At 65.5% G+C, this 9981-nt stretch overlaps 3 protein-coding genes across 3 annotated transcripts; all 3 read right to left on the bottom strand.

Annotated features, from left to right (window-relative positions):
• Positions 1-881: 881 nt before the first annotated feature.
• Positions 882-4142, bottom strand: DUSP23 (dual specificity phosphatase 23). Its single transcript, XM_061444189.1, is given in 5 exon segments — positions 882-1068; positions 1151-1302; positions 1305-1391; positions 1394-1460; positions 4131-4142. Coding segments are annotated over 5 exon segments (477 nt in total). The 3' UTR covers positions 882-909.
• Positions 4143-4234: 92 nt separating this feature from the next.
• Positions 4235-5356, bottom strand: LOC133264241 (serum amyloid P-component-like). The gene is made up of 2 exons (XM_061444185.1): positions 5027-5356; positions 4235-4859 (listed from the first exon to the last, which is right to left on the bottom strand). Exons 1-2 carry the CDS (start codon positions 5088-5090, stop codon positions 4273-4275), a joined length of 651 nt encoding a protein of 216 aa, XP_061300169.1. The 5' UTR covers positions 5091-5356; the 3' UTR covers positions 4235-4272.
• On the bottom strand, positions 5201-7174 carry ACKR1 (atypical chemokine receptor 1 (Duffy blood group)). The gene is given in 6 exon segments (XM_061444188.1): positions 5201-5231; positions 5866-5918; positions 5920-6353; positions 6356-6482; positions 6484-6822; positions 6991-7174. Coding segments are annotated over 6 exon segments (1005 nt in total). The 5' UTR covers positions 7012-7174.
• Positions 7175-9981: the final 2807 nt, after the last annotated feature.

The raw sequence follows: 9981 nt of genomic DNA, 5'->3' as shown, positions 1-9981 counted from the left end.
GGGTCCCCGGTGCCCCCTGGCCCGGCCCGGCCTGGCCCCCTGAGCCTGGAGACTCTTGAGGACAGCGCTAAAGTAAGAGGAGTTAAAGGAAATAATTCTGCGCTTAAGCTGCTTTCCGGCCTCTCCCGGGCCCATGTGAGCCCGGCGGCTGCCGCGGGCTTAGGGCACGGTGCTGGCCCCTTGTCCCCATCATCCCCATTGTCCCCCCCCGTGCTCTGCTGGGACACCCCCCCCCTCCCAGCCCCTCATTCCCCAGGGAATGGGGCCAGGCAGAGCCAAGCTCCCCCCATCCAGCCCCACATCCCGGTGCAGCGGCACAGCCCATGGAGCCATGGGCATCGCCCATGGAACTCGGCTTCCTGCAGGGAGGTGGTGACGTTTGGGTGCTTCAAGGCACTCTATGGGGGTCCCGGTGCCCCCCCAGGCTGCCCCAGGGCTGGTTGCTGGCGTTCCCGGGCCATGTGCCGCGTGCCCGAGGACGGGGCCGGTGACACCTCTTGCACTTGGGATTTAAATGGCACCAAGGTTTAGGAGCGGCTGAGAGGAGATTTCCAGGATCGGACTTTGGGATGGAGATGCCTAAATTCGTCTAAGCTACACTTTAAGCATCAACGGCCTGCGATGGCCCCTGTGGTGAGGCCGGTGCCGGGCAGGATCCCGGCAGAGCCGCCGCTTCCGCATGGACAGACCTGGAGAGGAGCCACAGGAGAGTCCTTTAATGCAGGAGGAGGCATCGGAAGCTGGGAAAGACCCTTCCATGATTCGGGGCGCTGCTCCGGTGGCGGCCGCTCACGGCTCCGGTATTGTCCTCCCCAGCGCTGTGATGGGAAGATCCCATTGGAGCGCTGGGCAATTGGGAGCCGCAGCTCGGGGCTGGCAGCACCTACCCACGGCGCTGGCAGAACCGGATCACGCTTCCTCCTGCTCCCGCGTCTCGATGGAGCCGGGCCGCAGGCGCCGGATCTCCCGGATGGCATCGGCACCCTCCAGCTGCCGTTCCTCGGCCACGTAGCACGCCAGCATGGTACCGGTGCGGCCGTGCCCCAGCATGCAGTGCACGGCCACCGCCTGCGTGCCGGCACCGCGCCGTCAGCCTCGGCGTTGCCTCCGGTGCCACCACCCCCCCCCCCGGTGCTGTCCCCACCGTTACCTCCCCGCGGGCATTGGCCACCTCGACCAGGCGCAGGAAGGTCCGGATCTGCGCCGGCGTCGGAGGGGTGAAGTCGGGCACGCGGAGCCGGTGCAGGCGGATGCCGGGGCAGGTGCCGTGGTGCGGGGGGTCCCGCTCGGTCAGCGACACCAGTGCCGCACGCCCTGGCGCAGCAGGAACTCGTAGTGCGCCGGCTCCCGCGGCATGGCCAGCCCCGCCAGCCGGCCCCACGACACCCACGAAAGTTGGGCGGCTCCTGCTCCCCATCGCCGTGGGGACAGGGAATGGGGCGCTCCTTGGGGCCACAGCCCTGGGACCCACAACAGAGCCCCCCCCCTGCCCCCCGAGCCCTCAGTCAGACCCAGGGAACTGAAGGGAGCGCCAGGCAGACTTTGGGCAGATCCGCAGGCCCCCAGTCAGACCCCTGGGACCCCCAACCAGACCCCTGGGACCCCAACCAGACCCACAGAACTCTCAGTCAGACCCCCAAAGACCCCCAACCAGACCCCTGGGGACCCCAAACCAGGCCCCTGGGACCCCCAAGCGGGCCCTGGGACCCAAAAAAGACCCTGGGACCCCAAAACAGGCTCCTGGACCGCATAACAAGCCCTCGGACCCCATAACAGGCCCCTGGGACCCCCAACCCAGACCCCTAGGACCCTAAACCAGGCCCCTGGACCCCATAACAAGCCCCTGGGACCCAAACCAGACCCCTAGGACCCTAAACCAGGCCCCTGGACCCCATAACAAGCCCCTCGGACCCCAAACCAGGACCCTGGAGCCCATACCAAACCCCTTGAACCCATAACAGGCCGCTGGGACCCCAAACCAGACCCCTGGGACCCCAAACCAGGCCCCTGGACCCCATAACAAGCCCCTCGGACCCCATAACAGGCCCCTGGGACCCCAAACCAGACCCCTAGGACCCGAAAACAGGCCCTGGAACCCATAACAAGCCCCTGGGACCCCAAACCAGGCCCCTGGACACATAACAAGCCCCTGGGACCCCAAACCAGGCCCCTGGACCCCATAACAAGCCCCTGGGACCCCAAACCAGGCCCCTGGACCCCATAACAGGCCCTGGGACCCCAAACAGACCCCTAGGACCCCAAACCAGACCCCTAGAACCCCAAACCAGGCCCCTGGACCCCATAACAGGCCTCTGGGACCCCAAACCAGGCCCCTGGGACCCCATACCAGGCCCCTGGGACCCCAAACCAGGCCCCTGGACCCCATAACAGGCCCCTAGGACCCCAAACCAGACCCCTAGAACCCCAACAGGCCCCTGGACACCATAACAAGCCCCTGGGACCCCCAAACCAGGCCCCTGGACCCCATAACAAGCCCCTAGGACCCCAACCAGACCCCTAGACCCCAAACCAGGCCCTGGGCCCCATAACAAGCCCCTGGGACCCCAATCCAGGCCCCTGGACCCCTAACAGACCCCTGGGACCCCAAACCAGACCCTGGACCCATAACAGGCCCCTGGGACCCCAACCAGACCCCTAGGACCCTAAACCAGGCCCCTGGACCCCATAACAAGCCCCTGGGACCCCAAACCAGGCCCCTGGACCCCGTAACAAGCCCCTGGGACCCCATACCAGGCCCTGGACCCCATAACAGGCCCCTGGGACCCCAAACCAGACCCCTAGGACCCCAAACCAGGCACCTAGGACCCCAAACCAGGCCCCTGGACCACATAACAGGCCCCTGGGACTCCCAACCAGGCCTCTGGGACCCCAAACCAGACCCCTGGGCCCCTCAACCTGACCCCTGGAACCCCAGCCCAGGCCTCTGGACCCCCAACCATACCCCATAACAGACCCCCCGGACCCCCACCCAGACGCCCCAGACCCCTCAACCAGACCCCCAAGGCCCCACGCAGACCTCCGGGACCCACAGGCCCCCCGGTACCTCCCCATAGACCGTGGCCTCCCCCCCCCAGCCCCGAGCTCCCGGCCCCGCCCCGAGCTCCCGTTAGGCCGCAGCGCCAGGCCCGGCCCCGCGGCCTTGTCCCGGCCGCGTCCCGCGGAGCTCCGGGGGCAGAACCGGGTCCGTGGCCCCGCTCCGCAGTTACCGGAGAGAGCAGCGGCGGCGGCGGCGGCGGCGGCGGCGGCGGAGCGGGGCCGGGGAGCGGCTCCGAGAGCAGCGGCAATGGAGCGGAGCGGAGCGGGCCGGGGGGGGAAGCGGCGGTGGGGCCGCGGCGGGCGCTGGGACACGGGGCTGCCCCCCCCGGGAATACCGGGGGATACCGATCACTGCTAACCCGTTTGTTATTGATGAGACACCGGGGAGGGGGGGGTACAGCAGGGAATGGGGGACGCAGCCCCTGCGGCCACCGGGATGCATCGGGATGGGGTCGGGATCTGTAACCGGGTCCGTGGGTCCGGGGTGGGGGGGGGAGCGCTGGAGTCGGTGGAGCCCAAGCGGAGCTTCCCATCTCCGTGCTGACAGAGCTCCCATCTCCGTGCTGACAGAGCTCCCATCTCCGTGCTGACAGAGCTCCAATCTCCGTGCTGACAGAGCTCCCATCTCCGTCCCGACAGAGCTCCCATCTCCGTCCCGACAGAGCTCCCATCTCCGTCCCGACAGAGCTCCCATCTCCGTCCCGACAGAGCTCCCATCTCCGTGCTGACAGAGCTGCCGTCTCCGTCCCAGCAGACCTCCCGTCCTCCATCCCAACAGAGCTCCCGTCTCCGTCCCAACAGAGCTCCCGTCTCCGTCCCAGCAGAACTCCCATATACGTCCCAACAGAGCTCCCATCTCCATCCCAACAGAGCTCCCATCTCCTTCCCAACAGAGCTCCCATCTCCGTCCAACAGAGCTCCCACCTCCTTCCCAACAGAGCTCCCATCTCCGTCCCGACAGAGCTCCCATCTCCATCCCAACAGAGCTCCCATCTCCATCCCGACAGAGCTCCCATCTCCATCCCGACAGAGCTCCCACCTCCTTCCCAACAGAGCTCCCATCTCCATCCCACCCGGATCTCCATGGCTGTACCACGCAGATGCTCCCTCCCGGTGGTTGCAGAGGCGAGGGGGTGCTGGGACTGGGACACAGGGGGGTTTGGGACCGCTCCATCCCAGCGCCTCAGGCCCCCAGCGCCGCCCGGAGCCGCGGCTTCACCACCACATCCCCCTTGATGCTGTAGCTGAGGCTGCTCCAGGCCAGCAGCGCCGGCGGCAGGCGCAGGACTGGAAGGCCGCCCGCATCCTGTCGGGGCTCAGCACCGTGTCCCACAGGTACACATCGGCCAGCTCGCCCGAGAAGGAGTTGTAGACATCAAACCCCCCCCCGAAGGCATCCTGCTCCTGCCCCAGCAGCACGACCGCCTCCGGCCCCACCGCATAGCCCCGCTGGAGCCCCTTGCGTGGCCAGGGCTTCCCATCCAGCCAGAACTCGGCCATGCCGGTGCCCGATTCCCAGCCGGCGCAGACGTGCTCCCAGTCGCCGCGGCTCTCGGGGATGCGGAAGGTGACGAACTTGCCGCCGACGTAGAAGCGGTACTCGCCCGGTTTGGGCTTGAAGAGGAGGATCTCGTTGTCCTGCGCCTTGGTGGCGTAGGAGAAGAGGCTGTGGGGCCGCGTGAGGTCGGTGTAGGAGCGTAGGCACACGGTGAAGTTGAGCAGCGGCTGCTCTGGCTTCACCTGCAGCACCACGTAGGCATCGCTGGGGTCGTTCCGGAACACAAACACCTTGCGGTACAGGTCTGGGACACACACACACACACAACAAGGGGATGTGGTCCCCTCCGAGCCTTCCTCCAGCCACCCCTGGGCACCGCATCCCTGACATCCCCTCTGCTGATCCCAGCCGGCTCCAGCATCCTTCATCCCCGCTGGTCCTGCCTGACCCCATCCCCAGCATCGTCCCTACCTTCCTGTGCCCCGGTCCCCAGGAGCCCGGCCAGGACGCTGAGCCAGAGCCGCAGCGGTGCCATGGTCCCGGCTGCTGTGGTTGCACCGGGAGCCGCCGGGTTTATGGGCTGGAAGGGTGGGAGGGGAATTTCATCCCCCCCCCAATCCCAAGCCCATTCCAGGAGGAGCAATTTCACGCCGTCACAGGGCCCTGGGTCACCCGCCTGCACGGGGCAGCCCTGGAGCTGTGCCCTGGGGGGCTTCACCTCCACCCTCCCATCCTATCCCCAGGGACAAAGGGATGGAGCCCAAGGCTGGAGCCATCGGCACCAGAAGACCCCCCCCCCCCCCCCCCCGAGCTCTCCATCCGCTCCCATTCCATGTGCCTTGTGACAGCACGTGGCTGCTCCGCATGGGCTCCGGGCCAGCGCTGGGTATGACCTTCATTATGGCCATGGAACTCCATGATGAGCTTTTCCTGCTCCTTTAAGCAGCACACGCCTCCTGCTTCCCGTCCTTCAGCATTCCAGAGGCGAATGTCACCCCCGGTGCCCCCAGCCCCGGTCATTCACTGAGCTTGGCAGCGCCTCCAGCACACGTATATATTGGATGCAATTCCCAGCATGGGGCTCACCCCAACTTGTCAGGAAAGAAGGACACCCCCCCCCCACCCCCCATCACTTTGCATTGAACCCTCCCCATGGGTGCCCCTGAAGCCTTGGGGAGATGCTTGAGGCACCCCAGGGCGATGCCTATGGAGCGAATGGAGGCGGCCATCCCCAAGCAGTGGGGAAGGGGATGGAGGTGGGCACCAAGGCTGGGATGCAGCAGCTCCCCAAGGCCTGGGGGGAGCGTTGCTTATGGGCAGGAGCGATGCTGTGGGGCGAGGGGCCGGTGCCAGCGCGGCAGAGCCAGGGCAGCCAGCAGCAGCGCGGCGGGTCCCATCCAGCAGTGCAGCAGCCCCAGCGCCTCGCTCAGCCCCAGCACGTAGTCAAAGTGCTGGAAGGTGCTGCAGGTCTGCGGCAGGACCCGGCTGTGCAGGAGCAGCTCCATGGCCAGCGCCGCACCGTGCGGCACCCACAGCGCCAGGAACACCCAGCTCGCGGCCAGGTCCGGCACCCATTGCGCCCTCCACCGTGGGCACAGCCGCGCGGCCGTGGGCACTGCCACCGGCAGCAGCAGGAAGAGGCAGAGGCAGAGGCCGAGGTGCAGGAGGTTCACTGGGGACACGAGGTCCACGCTGCGCCGGAGGCAGCTTGGCTCCGGCACCGCCGTGGTGCCGCTGGTGAGAGCCCCTGGCGTCGCCAAGAGCAGCGCCAGGGCCCACACGGCCACGGCCAAGCGCGGCTCCGCGCATCCCAACGGCACCAGAAGTGGCCGCAGGAGCCGGAGGCCACCAGCAGCCCTTGGGCGAAGAGGCTCCAATACCAGAGGAGGTGCATGAGCCGGCACAGCGCCGTGCCCAGCCGCCAGCCCCTGCCCGATGCCCAGCGCCATGGCTGGCAGCACCGCGGCCAAGAGCCCAGTCCCCATGGCCAACTGTGACACCAGCGCCCGGCTCTGTGACCATTGGGGCCGCTTGGCCAGTGCCAACAGCAGCGCCGCGGTGCCCAGCACGGCCATGGCGCTGGTGAGAGCCAGGAACGGGGGAGCCACACGCTGGAAGACGGAGCAGTATTGGTTATGGCACGGCGCGGCCCCGTAGTCCAGAGAGGTCTCATTGCCATCATCATCAGCATCATCATAGGAGGAGAAGTTGCCCATGAGCTCCACCAGGTCCAGCAGGGAACTCCTGCTCTCCAGGAGGCTGGGGCTCTGCGGATGAGACGGGCTGGGATGGATCCCGATGTGCCCCCACTTGGTGCCACGGGAGCCGGGCAGGGACTTATCAGCGAGGGCCACGCTGCGGGGAGCCCGTCCCTGCTGCTCCTCCTCCCGCATCCAGCAAGCCGGGATAAACCCATGGAGCCGCAACGCACTCACCACCGGGATGCAGTTGCCCATGATGGGGGTCCTGGGACAGCTCCGGCTCTGGAGGGGGGCTCCACAACCCCGGCTCCGAGCGCTCTCCCGCTGGCTCCTCCCGCCGCAGGGAGGTGATGGCTGCGGGCAGGAGATAAGAGCGGCCGCACCGGGCGGGCAATTCCTGCTGCCAGGGCCCGGAGGAAGCGGGGGCCCCGCTGCCGGGAAGGCACCGGAGAGGGACGGGGAGGTTGGAGCAGGAAACGACGGCTTCTTGGCAGAACAGCTCCAGCTCATCAGGAATTGTGTGGATGGGACGTGCGGATGGCTCCGGCTGCCGGCCCGGAGCGCGCCGGGTGGCAGTGCAGGGAGGAGAGGGGATGGCGTGGAAATGTGCTGCTCGTCTCGGGATGCCCCAATGGGATCCTATGGGATCAATGTGGGGGGAAGCACAGGCTCCTGGTGCTGCAGCAGCAGCGGCAAATGTGGCTTGGAGGGAGGCTGGTGGCCACCGTGCATGGTGGGAGCATCCTCAACCACGGTGGGAGCATCCTCAACCACGGTGGGAGCATCCTCAACCACGGTGGGAGCATCCTCAACCACGGTGGGAGCATCCTCAACCACGGTGGAGCATCCTCAACCACGGTGGGAGCATCCTCAACCACGGTGGGAGCATCCCTCACCGTGGGAGCATCCTCAACCACGGTGGGAGCATCCTCAACCACGGTGGGAGCATCCTCAACCACGGTGGGAGCATCCTCAACCACGGTGGGAGCATCCTCAACCACGGTGGGAGCATCCTCAACCACGGTGGGAGCAATCCTCAACCACGGTGGGACCATCCTCAACCATGGTGGAAGCACCCTCAGCCACGGTGGGAACATCCTCAGCCACAGTGGGACCATCCCCGGAGGGCACTGGGGCTAAGAGGGGTGCTTTGGGAGCAGGAAAAGGTCTGATTTGGGGTGAGAGGGGTGCATGGGGCTGGGTCCAGACCCTGCTTTGGGTGCTGAGCTCTGTCCCACTCCCGGTGCCCCCCGGATCCCCCCATGGCGGGCGCAGGCAGAGCAGGAGGCACAGGCAGGTTCCGTGTGTGTAATCCAGATATATTTATAGGATTATTTTCCGAGATTAGCACAGGATATTAAAAGGTTATAAAGTCACATCGACGTCCCTTGGCTCCCCTTATGTACATACACGTCGAACACAGCACAACCGACACAGCCCGTCCTCTGCCCCGTCCCGCTGCCGCCCCACGGCGTCTCCAGAGCTCCCTACAAATATGGCTTTCGTGTCTATTGAGAGTTCAGTGCCGGTGGGAAGCGGCCGGAGCCGAGCTGGAGCTGCCATATCATGGGAAGCGGCCGGAGCCGAGCTGGAGCTGCCATATCCCGGCTGCATCCTCCTCTGTCCACTTGCAGCCCCGGCTCCAATGTTCTGGTGATGGGGCTGGAAGCCAATGGGTGCAGGCAACGAGGTGGCCCCGGTGGCAATAGCAGGGAGGGTGTCCCCTCCCCACGGTGACACTGGATGCTGTCACCCCCATAGGGGCATCAAGGTCCTCACCCCCTCCATGGCCCACGTCACCTCTTGGGCTTAGGACAAGGTGGACCGGCCCCTCCTGGACCCCATGTCCCATCTACAACCGGACAAGCACAGGGGGTACCCCTCACCTTGATGTGCTCACAACTGGCACCCGTCGTGACATACCCCCTATCGTGACATGGTGTGCTCACCACCACACCTCACCCTCGCCATGATCCATTCAACCACTCACAAAGTGGCTTCTCCATCACCTCGCTCCCCGCTGTGTCCCCATGGCCGTGTGCCCCGCATGGGTGACCTGATGGATGTGCCCATCACCCTCACACGCACCACAGGGCTCCATCACCCCTCGCTGCTGCTCCCTTCCATCCTCCAAAGCCCTTTGGCTCCTGCTCTCTCCACAGCAGGAAAATGGGCATCACCCAGCCCATCCATTGCTGGTGGGTCCTGCCTGTCCTGGCTCCATCCTGGACCATAAAACACCTCCAAGAGACCAAATCCCGACTGGTTGAGCCTTGGAACAGCAGCCGCAGCCTCAAAGGGGCACAAACCTCCCTGTCCTCAGCTCCCACCTTCCTGCCCTTTAGGAGCAGTTACCCCCTTGCCACCCCGAGCCCCCAGGTTGGGGCTTTCTTCACATCATCTACAACACATAGACTTGAGAGATTGAACTCCACTTGGAATCACATCCTTGTGTTTGGATTTGAAGGAATGACGTCTGTTCAAGAGCGGATGGTGGAGATCTTCAGCCAAGGACTGGGGCCACACGTTCCTATGTGCTCGGTGCTCCTGACACCCAACAAAGCCTCATCCTGTCCCCACATAGGCTGCAAACACCATCAACTCCTTCACCCCTTGAGCCATGCTGCCTCCTCTTCCAACCCTGCTCCTTCCACCATGGGCTTCCCCATGGGAATCCTCCTCCTGCCACGTGCTCGTGGGGGTCTGGATGGGAGCGATGTTCCCCATGGAGACCTGGTACCCCACGGAGACCCCTGCCCCATGGGGGAGGATGGGAGCTCTTCCTTCACCTCCAAGGCGACGTCACCACCCACCAAGGGTTCCCAAAGGATTCTCCTCCTCCAGCCACCCAAAATCAAAGGGGCACCCAACCAATGGGCAGCTCCCCTTGTGTCTAGACCAAGAGATGCTGCGATCCTGGGAAGCTGGAGAGCCTCATCCCAAGGGAGAGCGCCAAGACCTGGCTCCTTGATGCTGGAGCCCATGAGCCCATGACCTGGGGATCAAGAGGAGGGCCAGGAAAGCTGCTTTGCCTTGGAAGAGGCAGTGAAGAGGAAGGAGGAGGTTGGACACCCCCCCCCAACCACCTCACAGACCCCTTGGGACACTAAACCGGGTGTTTCGTTTGGAGCCAGGAGGGAAACGGCCTTTTCCCAGCTCCCATCCACCCGGGAAGGGGGACAGGGTGGGAAGGGGATGCTCCAGGATTGGAGCCCCTTCTCCTCA

The sequence above is a fragment of the Pezoporus flaviventris genome, unplaced genomic scaffold, assembly GCF_033815535.1.
Source record: "Pezoporus flaviventris isolate CSIRO_AGI_PZ_B2104156 unplaced genomic scaffold, CSIRO_AGI_Pfla_v1 ptg000721l, whole genome shotgun sequence".
NCBI lineage: Eukaryota > Metazoa > Chordata > Aves > Psittaciformes > Psittacidae > Pezoporus > Pezoporus flaviventris.
The sequence above is the reverse complement of the archived record's forward strand: the minus strand, read 5'-3'. Positions and strand labels throughout refer to the sequence as shown.